Here is a 19,527-nt window from a genome sequence, read left to right on the forward strand (position 1 = left end):
TTATGACCCACCAGTTGTACCTGTTCCTTAGGTTGCCAGGATGGCTCCTTTTCCGCGGGGGAGTGATTTGTAACATGGTAGGGCGCAGACAAGAACGCCTGCGAAAGAAGAAGACGAAGACGGTTGTTGTTGGCGCTCGCGCTTGCTCGGCTTGGACCGCTGATCGCTTCAGCTGTGGCAATCTTTTAAGTCTCACCGTTAAACGCATACCATCAAGGTCTTTAAAATTGCGTATCTATGTATTTTCTGTTAAAGGAACACACCGTCTAATACTTACCTAGTGATGTTGCGCCTCAGATATGCGTAATGTTTGCTTTTTGGTCAACAATGTACACAAGTATGAACCTAGTCAGCCGTTCACGATGGCTGGCCCTTGGGCAAGTGGTTCAACTTTGGCCGAGTGGCTGAATCGAGGGACGTGCCGACAAACAGAAAGACAGACAGAAGGACAGACAGAAAGACAGACCAAAATTTCGGCGTTTAAGTTCCCCAAGAAAGACTATCGTCTTTAAAACCAAATACATGTTGCCCGTAGTAGAGTAGGCACCAGCACGGTAACGTCAGGGATGTTGGAATCTGGGTTTAGCCGTCAGTGACTGCTTCCTTTTCTAATGTACTGGGTATGTCAACTATCATCACCGTCATTAAAAGGGGCAATTTCGCTCCATAAAAACCAAATACATGTTGCCAATAGTAGAGTAGGCACCAGCACGGTAACGTCAGGGATGTTGGAATCTGGTTTTAGCCGTCAGTGACTGCTTCCTTTTCTAATGTACTGGGTATGTCAACTATCATCACCGTCATTAAAAGGGGCAATTTCGCTCCATAAAAACCAAATACATATGTTGCTCATAGTAGAGTAGGCACCAGCACGGTAACGTCAGGGATGTTGGAATCTGGGTTTAGCCGTCAGTGACTGCTTCCTTTTCTAATGTACTGGGTATGTCAACTATCATCACCGTCATTAAAAGGGGCAATTTCGCTCCATAAAAACCAAATACATATGTTGCCCATAGTAGAGTAGGCACCAGCACGGTAACGTCAGGGATGTTGGAATCTGGTTTTAGCCGTCAGTGACTGCTTCCTTTTCTAATGTACTGGGTATGTCAACTATCATCACCGTCATTAAAAGGGGCAATTTCGCTCCATAAAAACCAAATACATATGTTGCCCATAGTAGAGTAGGCACCAGCACGGTAACGTCAGGGATGTTGGAATCTGGGTTTAGACGTCAGTGACTGCTTGCTTTTCTAATGTACTGGGTATGTCAACTATCATCACCGTCATTAAAAGGGGCAATTTCGCTCCATAAAAACCAAATACATATGTTGCCCATAGTAGAGTAGGCACCAGCACGGTAACGTCAGGGATGTTGGAATCTGGGTTTAGCCGTCAGTGACTGCTTCCTTTTCTAATGTACTGGGTATGTCAACTATCATCACCGTCATTAAAAGGGGCAATTTCGCTCCATAAAAACCAAATACATATGTTGCCCATAGTAGAGTAGGCACCAGCACGGTAACGTCAGGGATGTTGGAATCTGGGTTTAGCCGTCAGTGACTGCTTCCTTTTCTAATGTACTGGGTATGTCAACTATCATCACCGTCATTAAAAGGGGCAATTTCGCTCCATAAAAACCAAATACATGTTGCCCATAGTAGAGTAGGCACCAGCACGGTAACGTCAGGGATGTTGGAATCTGGTTTTAGCCGTCAGTGACTGCTTCCTTTTCTAATGTACTGGGTATGTCAACTATCATCACCGTCCTTAAAAGGGGCAATTTCGCTCCATAAAAACCAAATACATATGTTGCCCATAGTAGAGTAGGCACCAGCACGGTAACGTCAGGGATGTTGGAATCTGGGTTTAGCCGTCAGTGACTGCTTCCTTTTCTAATGTACTGGGTATGTCAACTATCATCACCGTCATTAAAAGGGGCAATCTCGCTCCATAAAAACCAAATACATATGTTGCCCATAGTAGAGTAGGCACCAGCACGGTAACGTCAGGGATGTTGGAATCTGGGTTTAGCCGTCAGTGACTGCTTCCTTTTCTAATGTACTGGGTATGTCAACTATCATCACCGTCATTAAAAGGGGCAATTTCGCTCCATAAAAACCAAATACATATGTTGCCCATAGTAGAGTAGGCACCAGCACGGTAACGTCAGGGATGTTGGAATCTGGGTTTAGCCGTCAGTGACTGCTTCCTTTTCTAATGTACTGGGTTTGTCAACTATCATCACCGTCATTAAAAGGGGCAATTTCGCTCCATAAAAACCAAATACATATGTTGCCCATAGTAGAGTAGGCACCAGCACGGTAACGTCAGGGATGTTGGAATCTGGTTTTAGCCGTCAGTGACTGCTTCCTTTTCTAATGTACTGGGTATGTCAACTATCATCACCGTCATTAAAAGGGGCAGTTTCGCTCCATAAAAACCAAATACATATGTTGCCCATAGTAGAGTAGGCACCAGCACGGTAACGTCAGGGATGTTGGAATCTGGGTTTAGCCGTCAGTGACTGCTTCCTTTTCTAATGTACTGGGTATGTCAACTATCATCACCGTCATTAAAAGGGGCAATTTCGCTCCATAAAAACCAAATACATATGTTGCCCATAGTAGAGTAGGCACCAGCACGGTAACGTCAGGGATGTTGGAACCTGGGTTTAGCCGTCAGTGACTGCTTCCTTTTCTAATGTACTGGGTATGTCAACTATCATCACCGTCATTAAAAGGGGCAATTTCGCTCCATAAAAACCAAATACATATGTTGCCCATAGTAGAGTAGGCACCAGCACTATAACGTCAGGGATGTTGGAATCTGGTTTTAGCCGTCAGTGACTGCTTCCTTTTCTAATGTACTGGGTATGTCAACTATCATCACCGTCATTAAAAGGGGCAATTTTGCTCCATAAAAACCAAATAAATGTTGCCCATAGTAGAGTAGGCACCAGCAATTTTTGGTCGATGACATTGAACGATTGAACTTCGACAAAATTTAAAGTAAAGAATTACTGTCCTAATGTTGAAGCACGAATTTACAACACAGTTAGGACAATAAGTTCAATTCTGCGATTTTATGCGCCAAAATTACGACACAATTATGAGGCACGCCGTAGTGGGTACTCCACATTATCGTGCACAAGTGTAGAAGATTGGCCGAGTTAGTCGTAATTCATGCCGGTGTTCAACACAGCGCGCTATTTGTTGTACGGTTTAATTTAGACCACCTGGGGCACACTAACGTAACCTAACTCAAAGTACACCGCAGTGTTCTTGCATTTTGCCCCCATCGACATGCGACCGCCATGGCCGGGAATTGAACCCACGCAGTCGAGCTTAGTAGCGTGACACCGTAACGGGTTAGAACACCGTTAGCATACAGTTAACGCACAGGTAAGAACAGCGTAAAGGCAGCGCCCGCTTTAAAGGTGCTGCTTTTATAAACTTGAGCACTTAGAACGGGCGATAATATTTGCTATTAGTAAAACTACTGGTGACATCAGGCGTTGTCACGTGCAGTTTTACTAATTACGTCGATATATTTTACGTTTCTGATAATAACAGTTAACTACTACAGTTTTACGAATAGCGCCAAATAGCCGACAATATATATCGCATGTCATTTAATAACAGATGAAATATGGAATACACATTAGTGCAAAGCACGCAGATAGGCAGAACGGGAAATATCCCCAACTACACTCTAAGAAAAAAAAGAGTATGCGTGACTCTTTTCGGAGAGTTCTGACTTGCCACGTATACGACTCTCTTTAAATAGTCACGGTGACTCTCTTGGTGGGTCAGGGTCGGCTCGCTCTAGGAGAGTCCCCTGACCCTCTAGGAAGAGTGCAAAGACTCTCATCGGGAGGATCACGTTATCACTCATAGGGAGTCAGACGACTCTTGCCGGTAACGCTCCTAGGGGGGTCAAGGGACCCACACCAAAGCATCAAGCGACTCCACAAGTATTTTAAGCTACTCATTTGATCCTTGCTCTATTTTTGCGCGACTACTGTTGAAAATAGTGGAGTATTCATTTTAAGCAAGTCCAATAATACTTGCCGTTCTGCCCAGCGACTGTAAAAAAAGAATAGTTCAGTTTTATAATTATTTTTAAAAAACTCGTCAAAACAACACATATTTTCCAACAAAGTTATATAGAAAGCGCGAAAAGATGGTCTGTGATTTCCAATTAAGAAGTTTGGGTATTCCTCATTTACATGCTTCTATGAGTATAGCCAAATAAATGTGTGACTGTGATGTGCACAGTGTCATATGGTGCTAAATGAACAGCAGAAATCGCCATCATGTTTCCATATTTATTCCTTGTGATTAAGAATAAATCAAAAAGTGGTGACGGCTGGAAGCATCAGACTTGTGGCTTGCTAGGTTGTCGCTCCTGTCCAGCGTGAGCACCATGAAAAACGGTATCTGAAAAGCAGAACGTGATATTATGATGAGAAAATGAAATTGCAGTAAACGTTTGCACAACCTACACAATATAAGTGGTTCACACAGACATAATAAAGGCTAACAACAAAACAACAAAGCACATCCTCCGGCAGCCAGAGGCATGCCGTGAGCGGTTATTGACCGCACGTTTTACAAACGTAACCCATCCTTAAATACTCAGATAAACAGATGCGAGTACTAGGGCCCGAACGACACCCAGCGCGTGCGTACGCCGTCTACGTCGAGATCAGACATGTCATATGCTAGAATTAGCGCACATAACTCCCACAATCACGTACACTCACTCGATTCTGTTATAGCGCCCAACGTCATCGCACTGTATGCAAACCACGAAAACAGCAAACAGAAACGAGGGAAAAGAGTGCACGCCGGCGGCCGCAACAACGCGCGCCGTCGAAAGTCTAGAGCTTTTTCACTTTCACCGGCGAGGCGTGTCCAACTTTAATGACTACCGCATACTTTCTGGAAGCCACCGTACTATATCTGCACCTCAAACTACCGTCTTTAAGCCAACAAAAACCATTACATATAGTGCGTCTAAGGGTTCTGTACACAGGCTCTTTTTTTTCACGTTCCCACGCGTGGAAGCACGCTGCACACTCAAGGTAGATAGAAATGTTATGATGAAGTAGACTTAAGTGCTTCTCAAAACGACATCTTGCACCTTCAGTAGTGCAGACACGACGTGCGATCAGCAAGAAATGACTCTCGATTATTGTTTGCATCGCTCACTTTATGGGAGCTTGTACAGCAACGCGCATAACGGTGGGAACTCGTTAACTGACAGCTATAGTTGGCCATCCGCAACAGCCCCGCGGGCACAGGCTGCTGTTGGAAATGGCTGGCAGATAACTTCCGCAGAGCTGCTGCAGACGCCCAGCTAAAGCTGTATAATTAGTGCCTACGAAAGCAGTACACTCACCGTTAACTGGCGCCCGTTGTCCGTATCCACAGCTCCATGAATATTCCGCCCTCCAAGCGTCACTTCGTGCACGGAGCCGGCGTCAATACCACCGAAGACGCGCAACCAACTCATCCACGCAACGCATTCCAATAGACCAGGAGACTGAGACGACTGAGAGAGGAGAGCGGCGCGCCACCCCGGCGCCAACCCCGTCTGCGTCGCCGAGCAATGCGCCACAACGGCGCCAAAGGGCGAGCGTGCGATATGTATGGCGTATACGGCGGCTCTTCCGTATACCGAAGCCAATCGAAACGCGCTTCAGGAGGGTCCAGTGACTCCTTCCCAAATGCGAACTCTTTTTTTCTGCCTGTACCTTCCAAAAGGGGTCAGATGGACACCCGAGGAGAGTCACGGTTCCATGACCCTCTTTTGACTCTCTTTTTTCTTAGAGTGTACCTGTCATGGTGGTGGTTCTAAAGCACAAGAAAATGTGGTTTTTATATGTTTCCTTCTAATTTTTAAGCTCCTACGATGGTAGATGTGCTGGTGAAATGCGCACATTTTATACGTTTCTAAAAGTTTCATTATTTTTTAATGGCGTTTTGCTGGCCACAACAACGCACCACACGTTCTTAAGATCATTAGAAATTGTCCATGTAGTGCTGAAGTTCCCCTTAACTTCCCACAAACTATAACGAACTTCCCACGTATGTGATCTCTTCAGTGTTTTGACAAGCATTTCGTGAAAGCGACCTCAGGTGAAAGTGCTGATCAGGCTGCAACCGCTACTCATTTGGCGTGATTCCACGAGGAACTTGCAAGTCATACGTTTAATTAGTTACCACCAACAACTCATTATGGTGGCATATCTAGTTACAAAGAAAAGTAATCACGAAATTGACAATTCACATTCATAATTAATAAAATTTCGCCGAGAACGCTAGAGATAATGAGTTTGTTGGTAAGAATAATTTATCTGTCGTACACGTTTTAGATGCTAATGCTGTGCATCCTGGCACAGTAGCAGAGATCTTGTGTTCTTGTCGGAAGTCCGCAGCTTATCAGCGCTCGTGTTGTGTCGATGTACATACAGTGTGAGTGCAGACTGGAGGGATGCCTTAGCGCCGCAAAAAGCGACCTGCGTTACAACGCAGGGCGCACGAACAGTAAGTGAACAAAACGAGAGAAGTCCTTCATCAAGCATTGTCAAAGGGACATGACGTCGTATTCCAATGGCTACCGGAGATATTGTGACATTGTTGGTGACGACCTCGCTGATGACGCTGCCCGGTCCATCCTCGAGGACGAACAGACAGTCCCAATACCCTTGTCGAGAACAGACGCTGCAAGGGGCCTTCACTCGCTCGCTGACACAATGCCGCAAACTTGGTTGAGCGACCTCAGTGTCTGGAACTGTCGCCTACGTAAACTACACCCATCGAGAAAGCTGCAAATTCCATCGCGCCTGTCCTGCCGTGACGCAATTTCAGTGGGCCGCCTGTGGTTAAGAGTGGATTCCGCCAAAGCACACTAATTTCGCATAGAAATGTGAGGCGCTTCCACGTGCGACTCCTGCAACCGTGACGAAACGAGGGAATGCATACTGTGTTTTTGTGATCGCCTTGTGATCGAACGCAACGTTCTTCGCACTGCGTTGAACCAACTAGACGACAGTTCGTTTTCAGAAGAAAGTATCATCGGGCTGCGGCCCTACGCGTCGCAAGCCAGCAAGACGACGCGGGCATTGATACTGTTTTTTTCATTTGAACGGGCTCAGCGATCGCTGGTAGGTGAGCAAGGGGCAGGCGCACATGTTCCATCCTCATAGCACCTTCTTCCCTCTTCTTCCTTTTCATCCCTTCTCCCCAGTGTAGGGTCTACCCTGCCTCTCCTTCCTTTCATCCTCCTCATTCTGTGCGATAAATGAGCGCTTCATGCCACTAAAAAAATATTGCATACGTTGTATTGCATGAACTATCGTACCACTCACTTCAGTTATAACTGCACGAGTTCCATTTACTTTACCTCAATACACCGCATTTGGGGGGGGGGGGGGGGGGGGGGGGGGGGGAATGTTCAGGCTGTTCTATTTCATATACCCCTTTTATATTGCTCAATGAAGAAATATCGAAAAAAATGTTTTTCGAGCTTCATATAAAACTCAAGTATGGCTGCACCAGGCCACTTGCCATTTGAGTGTTATCGTTAAATACCTGCATCGTGTGTAATCTTAAACAAACGTCCAGAAACATACATGTACATTGAAGCTGTTGCCGCATTTGGGCCAAGGTGGAAGTCTATCGCGCCTCCGTACGTGTCTGACTAAGCAGAAAATATGCAGAAAATATTGCTGCTGGACTGTTCCAGTTGCTTTGCCCTCATGGCCTGGTTTATCCTTCAGCGAGTGTTCTCTTAGCAGTTCTTGAATGGCACACTTTCTGTTCCAGGGAAACATCGAGCTGATCAACGAGGATGGCTCCGTACACAAGCGGATCCCATTGGCGACGCAATTCTTCAACCCCGCAGAAATTTACGCGCCCGGAAACCTCGATCGGTTCTATCGTGGTCTCATCAGCCAGCCGGCTCAGACCTACGATCGCTTTGTCACCGAGCAGGTATGGAACAGTGCGTTCTTTCTTGCGATATAGAGAAAAAGAAAAACATATTTGAGTAGCCTTTTTTATGGTTTGTATCAGCGGTACTGCACATAGATCTAAGTAAGGATACGCATGTACGTACGTATGGAAACGCTGGTCTATAAAGCGAGTCTTCTGCACTTGCACTGGTTACAAGTAGACAAGCTGGAGTTTCGTACGCGATTAAGAAGCTTCATAGGCTCCTACACGAGTGAATATCACCATAATAATCCCAATGTTCGATATGTTGCGCAAACTTGGAGCTCGCTCTCGGATGCGATGTTTAACGAAATCGTTATCTGTGTCGACCATGAGAAACCGTGGTTTCTAGAGGCGATAAAATGCATTCACATGCAACTTACTTGTTTCTTGTTTGCTTTGCGCTCTATGTGACCACAAATAAAATAACATTATTTTCTTGTTGCCATTGTTGTGCACGCTGCCCTTCTGACAGTCTCTTTCCGAAAAGCCCTCGCTCGTCATATATATATATATATATATATATATATATATATATATATATATATATATATATATGTGTGTGTGTGTGTTGTGTGTGTGTGTGTGTGTGTGTGTGTGTGTGTGTGTGTGTGTGTGTGTGTGTGTGTGTGTGTGTGTGTGTGTGTGTGTGTGTGTGTGTGTGTGTGGTTTTTTTTCTTCAGAAATATAGGTTTTTTATAAAAATGCTATGACCATCAGGCCCCCGTCGTCCTCTGAAACGAACTCTACGACGAGGCGGGCGGAAAAACGGTGCGGCACCTAAAGTTACACTGACACGAGTAATTAACATAAACTCGTCAATTACCCTTTTAATTATTAACTTGAGGGCAGTTGTTTTCATGGAAAAGTTGTAGGACTTGACAATTTATGGCATGCTCATTTTTAAAGAATCCCAGAAAACATACGTAATTTGATATTTAATCATCGAAATTCAAGGCCCCGATCCAGGCGATATCAAAACTGAGCTCGCCGGGCGCGCAGGAGATCCGGCAGCTGTGTTACGTCAGACCGGAAGCTCTCGTGACGGAATTTCAAAAAAGGTGCGTCTCTGTCGAATACGATTAGGAAAAATGGCAAGCCGTCTCATATACTCAATTGGACCGCTTATCCTTCGCGTTTGGTGTTTAGTGCGTATCCGTATCATCAGGGCTTAAAGTCTCCCTTCATTGGAGGGGGGGGGGGGGCTCAGAGGGCGGCGACCTGTATACATACATACATACATACATACATACATACATACATACATACATACATACATACATACATACATACATACATACATACATACGTACATACATACATACATACATACATACATACATACATACATACATACATACATACATACATACATACATACATACATACATACATACATACATACATACATACATACCCTCCTTAAGAAATGGAAAGCCCCCCCCCCCTGACTTTAAGCCCTGCGTTTCTTTCTTAAACTCGAAAGAAGTGTAAAAAACTCGTTCGCTTATCTTGTCGAAGTAGCGCCGCTGTGGCTGCCGCCTAGTTTTAGGCTGCAAAGTGAAAGAAAAGGTGGAAATTGCTATTTTCTTGGGTACAGCGCGAAATAAACAGGTAAGCGCTACGCACCAAATGCAGAAATAAATAAGTAAATAAAAAATCAAAGAAGTAAACAAAGAAAGAAAAGAAAGTGGTAGGTCAGGCAGGCACACGCGTCAAACAACGCTTCCCCCCTTTTTCAGACAGGGGAAGGGCTCCTGAATTTCTTTTTTCAATAGTGCTCACCTTATAAACGGCCTACAAGCTTATTCACAAGCAGCGTTTTTTTTATTCGTATTTAGGTAGAAAGGAGAAGTACGAGTCAAACGCAAAACGCATCGAGTGCGGCTCTGAAACGCCGAGTTACTTTTCCGCTTACTGCAGCAACAGCTACTAAAGTGTGATATTGTGCTGGGGTATAAAATTTGCCAAGTGCTGCGAAATGATTTTGCCGAGGCGTCTCAACCGGGAGTATAGCGTGTCTAGCTGTTGCCTGATCATAAAACGAGAGGGGGAAAAAAAAACGGAATGTCAGCGGAACGTTTGGAGTGATCTACACGGCGGACTCAATTTATGGTCGTACGATCGTCGGAATAGGTTGTGAAACCACCTTCGTATCACATTCGAGAGGCCCGATGACGGTCAATAGTTTCTTTTCCCATGCCTCGACGTCATCATTATGGGAAAAAGAGCTATCTTATCTGGCCCGACGGCTCTTGCAGTGTTAAAGCGATCACTGTTAAACACGCGTGACAAAGTTTTCACTCCATCGCTTGTTATACGGTGGCAGTTCCATTCCTAAGAGCGCTTACGCATTTCCCTGCCTTCACTGTATTTTTCACTGATATTAAAAATTGCGCTTACGCATTTTATTGAAATGCGGCGAGGGGAACCCAGTGGTCGAGTGCGGTCCCTTGCATAAGCAGCCAGTTTTATTTTTTATTTTTTTCGTCGGTCCCGGGGCTGCACCTCCACTTCAGCCGCTGTCTCTAACGCACCACACTAAGAGGTTTTCCGCCACGCGATGTGTAATCTCAGGAGGCGATTCCTGGAAGCCACGCTGTCGCGGTTGTCTCAAGCTTCTGAGCGATTGAGCCACATAGTGTTCTTTTATCTAAAGGGTGTCTTTTTATTATCTACAGGGTGTTTTTTAAAAGAAAATCACCCGTATTATCTGCCGTAATTCTACATTCCTGAACCAGACTGCGATCCGAAGCGTACGTTATTGTCACGAGAGGTCGTGAATAATTGAGGGATTAACATAGTTTTGTCAAGTTACACTCGTTAAAAAGTACCTCGTGACACTTACTGCAATTTCCAAACTGTAGCCGGTGACTACGAAAGTACCATTCACTTAGAATACATTCCGAAGATGACACCACTTCCGAGATATACGTCCAAAAGGATTTCGAATACTTGCAATGGCATTCCAGTCATTTTGAGCACTGATGTAAAAAAAATTAAACAAGAATGTTGTTTTGTTTAAAAAAATGTAAATGGAACAACTGTGCACACTTGCCGCAAGTCTGAGAGCCGTTATTTCAATATTGGTGTTACAACGTCAAAGTTTGTCATAACTGGATGTGCTTAGTGAAATCAGTGGCTTCATTTTTTTTTTCATTTCGTATATTGTGATGTGTGCGCTATAGAGATAATCCGTCAAAATAATAATTGAAGCATTAGCAAAATTTTGCTAATGCTTCATTATGCATCTCAATTTCCAACGTAAGTCAAGTTCAGTTTGTGCTGTTAACGATAGAATAAGATATCTAGAAGTAAAAACGCCGAATCTATAATTTTCAATCGCCTCTAAAATAGATGTCAAAGGTCACAATCAAGAGATAAGTACATTATGCTGTAATGGACACGAAATCTTGTCGATGCCACCCCCTTGGCCTAAAAAAAAGGACAAAAAGAAAGAAATTCATGGCGCACTGGCGGCGTGTGCAGTTGACGAACCACCTGTACGAGCCTCTGGGCCAAGGTTTCGGCATGGACCTTGTGGCTCTGAACATCCAGCGAGGCCGCGACCACGGTATACCCAGCTACAACGACTGGCGAGAGTACTGCGGCATGGCGAAAATCACCGATTTCTCGCAACTCGCCGAGATCATGACACCTGAGTCGGCGCAAGCATTCGCACGAGTCTACAGGTAGGCATACCCTTTCGTCTTTCACGAAAACCTAGTGTCGTACCAAACACATCGTCATTTGATTAGAGCAAGCATGAATTTTAAGTTTGGTCTTGAAGAAGGGCAGACGTTTTCAATGGGGCAAGACAGCTGTCGAGCCAAAATACGAATGTAAAACAGAACTATATATAGAAGTGAATTTGATCACCACATATTACAACTCCGCATGTTGTAAACTTATTTAGCAATGGTATAGGCAAATGTAACCGCAGTAGCATGTAAAGAGAAGCCCTACTCCTCAGCCTTGACTGAACAGATTGATAGGAAAGTGCTATGTACAAAGACACGACGTCTATCACAAACCATCAGGTCCATCCAGTACAGCTGACAATTGCGCCGAAATAGACTCTCTGTAATGGTCCGTCGCCAAAGGTTTCATCGAGGCTACGTAGCTTTAGTGCGTAACCATCCTCTCACCGAAGCCTTTGCGGGGCTTTCGTAGTTTAATGTTCGCGCAGCTGCGGTACTTTGCACCTTTTGGCGAATTAAACATTGCGACAAAGTACCGCACTTGTGCCCGATAGCATACTTTAGATAGATTTAAATTAGGGAGTGCAAACGTCTTTTGTACTCGGTGAGCCTAATCCTGCTTAGGTTTTGCTAGTATCCAAGCCGTTAGCTGGCACAAGCAGAACGTGAATTTTTTGTTTTCGTTATATAAAGCCCCCTAATTCTACTGGGACCTCACTATCCCTGTAGCTGTGTTCTCAATATAGTGGCATCTCCCGATGTTCGGGGCATCACGACAGAGAGAGAGATAAAGGAAAGGCAGGCAGGTTAACCAAAGATAACCCTCCGGTTGGTTACCCTGTACTTGGGAAGGGGAAAGGTGGTGTAAACTGCTCGAGGCATGAATTATATAAACTTGATAGGAAATGTTCTGTATTTCGTACTTTATTACCTCGTGAGTTTGACATGCATTAGCGCTGTTTTTCCCGTGTTCGGTCACAACCTAAAGGAAGGAAGAAAGGAAGGAAATAGAAAGGCAGATGACAAGGAGGTTAACCAGAAAAGCGTCCAGTTGGCTACCCTACATATGGGGATCGGCAAAGGGGAATAGAAAGATGAGAGAGAGAGAGTAGGGAGGGGAGGAATAAAATAGGCGGTGAATTCACTGACGCGTGCGGGACTGCACAAGTCAAAGGCGTTCGCGCATGCTCGTCCTCTTCTAGAAGCACAAACGTGCCTTCACTGTTTTGTGGGCCAACGAGCAATGGAGGCGGTGCTCTAGCAGCATTTGCCATTGGCACGGAAAGTGGCCGATCGTACAGTAGTCGCAGCGCGTTAGACACTGCTTGTCTATCCAAGGCAAATCGACAAACGTGGAATAACAGGTGGCCAATGTTTTCCTCGGGGCCACACACATCGCATGCCACATCGTTGGTCATTCCAATTAACGTTGTATATGCCTTCGTGAAGGCAACACGCAACCAAAGCTAACAGAGAAGCGAAGCTTGGCGACGATGAATTCCAGATGGAGGTCGGAGTTGCAGTGAGGAGTTTAATTGACACAGTCAGTGAGAGATACGTGCCAGGTTTCCAAGCTGTCTTGCAGTGTCTGGCCTAGAAAGTGGAACTGGAACGCTGGCTGATTCTTGATGTGATGCGCGAGCAGTGTTATCTGCGGAATCATTGCCACTGATCCCTAATGATCAGGCACCCACTGGAAGTCAACCTCGTTACCTGTGACAACCTAAGAATTCAGGATAGGCTCTGCCCGCAGAACCAAACTGCATTCTATTGTGCCTTCAAACCCCGAAACATTTCGCCCTGAAAAACTAAAAGTTAACTTACACCACGACAGCGCGGAAAGGACCGAACTAAGTTAGCTGGCGCACCTCTAAACATTCTTTCTCCTCGAATCGGACAGCAGTTAACATGCTCATTGCGGTCGTAGCGCGAAAAACGTAGACAAAAGAGCAGAGAACCAAACAGGACAGGACCACAATGAATCCATTATAAAAACACAGGGCGTGCAAGCACGGCCACAAGAAAGAAGTCAGGACACCACAAACGCCGACAAACAACTGAAGAGATGCACTACGGCGAAAGGAAAGAAGGCACGAAAACTTATCTGCGCATGCCCATGCAATAGACGAACCTATCAATCCGGCACGCGTGGGGGTCTACGTGAAATGTAACTGTTCAGGCATTTGATTTCATCTTTATGCAAGTTAATCGACGGTTCGCTCACGCATGCGCTACCACTATTCTTGATATGCCATGCCTCACTCATCAGGCGCGTTTCTTCATTTCTATGCCGGTAGAACACTGCACATTCATCGAATTTTGGCGTGCACTTACGATCTCAACAATGTAAAGATAGATTAAAAGGTGAGCCTCTGGTTAGCGATCTCTTATGTTCCAATAATCTCTGGTTAATGCAGCGGCCCGTCTGTCCTACGTAGAAGCGGCGGCAGCTGAAAGGGACCTTATAAACCGCACTTGTACGGCAATCAGTGAATTTGTTGGTGTGTTTGACAAAACAAATATCGGTCCGCTTTGTTTCGTTAAACACACCAACAAATTCACTGATTGCCGTAGATCATTCTTAAATCATCATTCACTTCGTGGATATGACTTTTTTTTTTTGCAGATTAGCTTTAGTATGTATAACGAACTAGCCCAGTGCAGAACTTTCCTAAATTTTCGGTTGTTATTGACAATAGGTTAAGTGAACACTACCTTTCGAAGACTGCCGTTTTTTTTTTCTCAAGTGTACTTTCGAGGTCTGAACCCACATGTACCGCGCCGCAGATACCCCGATGACATCGACCTGTTCCCTGCGGGTGTGAACGAGCGATCGGTGCCCGGTGGCACTCTGGGTCCTACTTTCGCCTGTATTGTTGGTGAGCAGTTCCGAAGAATGAAGAACGGAGACCGTTTCTGGTACGAGAATGGAGGACTGGAGTCGTCTTTCAACGAAGGTATGGGCAAATGAGGCACTTTGCTTTTGAATTTCTTTGCTTTTATTACTTTTGCTTCGGATCGCCATATCGGTTATTTATGATTATAGCTTTACGAGGGCAATAGATCCGCGGGTGCAACTTTATTATGTCGATCCAGTAACCACCCTCATATAGTCTTGCGGTAATTCCTGGCTCGCAAGTAAAAAAAAAAAATCAGCGACAAAGAGAAGACAGTACAGCGACAACTCCTGTTCCCCTGTTGAGTGGCTGCCTTTTTGGTTGCCGATTTCTTCACTAAGGAATCGAACGGCTGTGTTCAAAGGGGCAGCATGACCAGCACTACACGTGGTTCTTAGCATGTGCACCCGTCTGTGTTAAGGCATCTGGTACGTTATAATACTTGTTCATTACAATAACCAAACAAACAAAATAAAAAAATAAACACGACTGGACTTATCAGATGCCCCCATGAAAGTTTTTCGAACCACTTCCAAATGTGATGGTTTTGTTACTACCACGTATACAGTCACGAGGCATCGGAACCATTATGCGTTCAGGTTTGTTACTGTTTTGCATTGTACAATAAATTACGTGGTCCCCGCAAAATCTCGGCTGCCATTTCCTGGAATCAATGAGGTTGACTTCACGGCTGCGGTCTATTCACGCTAATGCACGGAGGACGTGTTCTGTTCTTTCGGGCCAGTTTTCCGTCATAGAACGACCAGTTCCTAACGCTGTATGCGTTCCTCCTCTGCTGCGTTTGAAACTTGCGGCCTTTTGACGGTGGAAAGCTAATTTGTCCGCTTTTGCGACTGTTGGTCACGCTTTCCAGGTATGACCCAACCGCAGCTCTTATGCAAATGTCTATATTTACGCCTAGAGCGTTTGAGCAACAGCTGCAAGCAGCTGAACGTCGAGCACCTCGAGCTTCGGCTTGAATACAAATAGGCAAAATCGTTTATTTCGTGCTCTGAAATTACGGAAAAAAAGAGACGAGGGAGAAAAAAAGAAGCTCATTAGGCAGCTCTTACCCCCCGGCCTGTCGGGAAGGAAGTTTCCTTCACACACGCACACGCTAAATTGGAGGCGCACGAACACGCCTCGTGCCGCGCGAAGATCGTACGACATGCCGCACGACTGCTGTCTCGCGAGCAGCGCCCTCTCAGGGTCGTCACGACAGGGACGCTACGTGTCGCGCATACGTGTCATGCGCGTCATGCGTGTCGCACAATGCGGCTCAAGGTGGGAGTGCCCGCTGATGCGCTTACTTTGAAAAATGCACCTTTATCGGCGCTGCTCAAGCACAGATAGAGACCTCGTCAGAGAGTCGCATGTTCTAACTCTCCTCATTGTTCGGGTCGTCTAGAAAACCTACAGATAACTGACCAACTTCCAGCGTATGCTGTTTCTGAGTGGGAGCCCCGTGTGACCCGTTAAATTCTTTTTGATTGCTCGGGTCATTATATATATAACGTCGTCTACAACTAACTTATAGCAAAAAGTTTCGCGCGTTCAAATTAAAGCCGCTTCAATAACGCAGACAACATGGGCTGTCTACACTTTCTAAACTTTCAAACATAAACGCTGCAGCTTGAGTTGGGTGCTAGTTAATTCCATGAACATTGTTTACGCTGCTTTGCCACACACACTTAGCAGCGAACAGAATACGAACAAAACAAAATAATGTGCTTTCGCAGTTCGTGCATAAGCGTTACATTAGATGTCATTGTGTTTCGCTTGTATCATGTCTCGACCTCCGCTCCTTCTCACAGCTTGTTTCTTTACCGCGCCATGCACAACTTGCTTTCTTTTCTTATTTTTTTTTTCAGTTCAAGTTGAGCAAATCCGCAAAGCAAGCTTGGCCCGCATCATTTGTGATAACACAAACCTGCAATACGTACAACCCCTCGCCATGATCAGGGAAGCAAACTGGTGAGTACTTGGAAGCATTTCAAAACTTTAAATAAATGTTGAGGTTATACGTGCTAAAACCACGATATTATTATGAGGCACGCCATATTGAGCGACTTTGGATTAATATTAAGCTCTTGCGGCTGTTTAACGTGCATCTAGAGTACACCTGCGTTTTTTTTTTTTTTTTTTGCCCCTCCTCCTTTTTAAATGAGACCGCCACGGCCGGGAATTGATACCACACCTCCATACTGGCAGCGCGCCGCCGTAGTCCTTTCTCCTGTCATGAATTCTTCTCATTGGGCTGCGTCGTAACCATACTTGCTCTAGAACGAACCGACTCGTCCAACAACGTGTTTTGATAAGTTAAATAGTCCGTGACACACCACGGCCGAGTCTAGATACATTTTCTTACTCTTTCGTCAAAAAAATGTGCACGATGTTGACTAAAAATTAATATTTTTTTTCTACAAACGTTGAAAAAACTTGACACTTCCGAACTGAAAAAAAACTCCCAACGCAAATTGAACGAGGACGAAGAACAGACAAAACAGCAGGACGGGGGCCACATTTTGCGTGTTCTTCGTTCTCGTTCAGTTTGCGCTGAAAAGTTTCTTGAATTATGAACCAATACCAACTATAGCTCAAACCTTGGAACATTCTCTCCCTGTCATACAGGAATCCTAAGGTCGACTGCAACGGCCAGGACATCCCACGGGTCGACCTTGACAACTGGCAGAACGAGCCCGTCTGGACGTAGACATTCCGCCACCGCCATGTGCCAAGAGTCAGTGCGGCATGCACCCTTCCTTTCTGCGCTACCGCGGTGCCCTCATGTTTCATACAGCGTCTCTTAACCGTGTTTCTCGTGCTGTTCAAATGTGACCTGTGTCGTAAAGTGTTCATTAAACTAAATGCCAAAACGAAAAAAAAAATGACGTCCTCTTCTATACATAAATGCGGATTTCGTTTTATTTGGCGCTTCACGTGCAATATTGGAGACGGCGCAAAAAAATAAAGGCTTCATCCTTTCTTCCCGTCGTACATTGCCAGCATGCAAACATTTCTTCGCCATTACCTGCGCCCAATCGAATTCAACACCTATTCCACTGACGCAGGCGAATGAAACTCCGTTGCTTAATCAAGATTACGATTCATTCTGGAAACAAAGAATGGTGGTGGATAGAAAAAGACATTTGCACAGCAACTTTCTTTTAATTGAGACGTACTTTACGTTACCTTCGCTCAGCTTTAATAATGGGAGCAATCATAACATCAACGCTAAGATTTATAGTTGTTTCAGTGAATGCGATTGTGAGACGGACACCTTAAGTACGGATGCGGGAATAACAGTCACATTGAGAAGTAACAAAATGCTGGAAGGTCACCGAGACTATAGCGACTCCTCTGAATGCGTTGAGAGGCCTCGCTTTCGCTCTCTCTCTCTCTCTTTGAGATAATGAAGTTGACTTCACTATTCGTGCATCTGTCAACAAGTCTAACTTTCCAATAGGGTTATTATAGGAGCCAAGCATGAAGCGTCGTAATACGCTCAAGACGCGCCAATACCGCGTGATGCAAGCCCCGCCGTATCTTTCTCACGACAAGAACATTCGACGAGGACGTCGATCAAGAGGGGACACATCGCAAAACGGTCTGGGTCGGGTTCGCGCGGAAACGTGTCAGGAAATGTTGTGGTACTCGTCCGTATGTCTTAGCGGCACTTCCAAGAATCGTGCTCGTTGCACAAGTGCCTCACGGTCGATCGTTCAGCGTCAGTTATCGCGTCGCTTCCTTCAGTGTATGTACGTCCTTATCGCGCACGCAAAAGGCCGTGAGTTCCGTGAAGACACTCTTGGAGCTAAAGTGTGCGCTTACCGTCCCGTTGGGCCTCATTTACTCAGAAGATACTGGTCCTGTGTCTACCTACTCAAAAGCTTGCAGTTTCAAACCGAAATACATCTGCAATATCAACATATTTATGCAGTAGTATGTGAAAACAACAAAACCTTCGCGGTTGTCATCTAAAAAAACATAAGTAATACTCAGTGACGCAGCAGGGGAAACAAATTTGCTTACGTGTATTTAGTCTGTCGAATATGCGAAGCAGTACACTTATTTCGTCTATAGATAGTCACTGGAGACCTGGATCATGAGAAACAATGTGCCAGACTAAGTACAAAGCCAACGATCACGCAACGAACGCAAGAAATGTGGAGCGAACCGATGCGATTCATATGTGATTTAATTGCTTGTTTAGGATTCTATTTTCTTAACCTTGAAGTTGAATGAAGACACATTTCGTTAAGTCGCATAACGTTTATTTGAGATCACGTAGCCGCTGATACACGTGCGTGTAATTCTTTTTTCATTATGAAAAACTTTGCCACAATTATCCATGTGGCTCAACAAAAAGGCACAAATTCATCAGCAGAATCTGCAATGTCCGAGCGCCATGGCTGGGACACATGGCATAGAATGACCCATATATGCAGGGCGTCTCACGTGCTTCCGAAACCATCGCACTAACGAACACGGGGCAAGAAGCAGACAGGACAAGCGCTTACTTTCAACTCGGGTTTTATTGCAGATCCTGAGCATATATAAACACTCACCTGAAGCTGCAAGAAGAAACGAAACAAGGTAAACGGTCATGTGCCAAACAATGGAGCTCTTTCTTAGATAAAAGAACAGACGGCATACTGAGACATTCGTTTCCTGCCCTATAGCTATCTCCGACGCCTCTACGATTTGTCTTCTTACAATGGCTATACAGAACAACTGCCTGATTAAAAAGAGGAAGGCACTGTGGCTTCGCGTCACATTTCTTAAAATGGGCAGCAAGTTGTCCATCTATGGCGGTATTCCTGATTTCATTGTTGTGCTCAAGCAGATGCACGTTGATGCATCTGCCGGCCTGGCCTACGTAATGTCTTCCACATGAGAGAGGAATTTCGTAAACCACGCCTCTTGTGC

General features: G+C 45.1%; 1 protein-coding gene across 1 annotated transcript in view; it reads left to right on the forward strand.

Moving 5' to 3' along the window:
- The window catches only part of LOC119402350 (chorion peroxidase), a 52,505-nt gene extending 35,019 nt beyond the window's left edge, over positions 1-17,486 (forward strand). Inside the window, exons 13-17 of the mRNA XM_037669497.2 lie at positions 7,833-8,000; positions 11,490-11,692; positions 14,489-14,658; positions 16,470-16,572; positions 17,230-17,486. Of these exons, the coding sequence (XP_037525425.1) occupies positions 7,833-8,000; positions 11,490-11,692; positions 14,489-14,658; positions 16,470-16,572; positions 17,230-17,311 (726 nt within the window). The 3' untranslated portion in view covers positions 17,312-17,486. The remainder of the gene's footprint in view (positions 1-7,832; positions 8,001-11,489; positions 11,693-14,488; positions 14,659-16,469; positions 16,573-17,229) is intronic.
- The last annotated feature ends 2,041 nt before the right edge of the window (positions 17,487-19,527 follow it).

The sequence above is a fragment of the Rhipicephalus sanguineus genome, chromosome 1, assembly GCF_013339695.2.
Source record: "Rhipicephalus sanguineus isolate Rsan-2018 chromosome 1, BIME_Rsan_1.4, whole genome shotgun sequence".
Classification (NCBI taxonomy): Eukaryota; Metazoa; Arthropoda; class Arachnida; order Ixodida; family Ixodidae; genus Rhipicephalus; species Rhipicephalus sanguineus.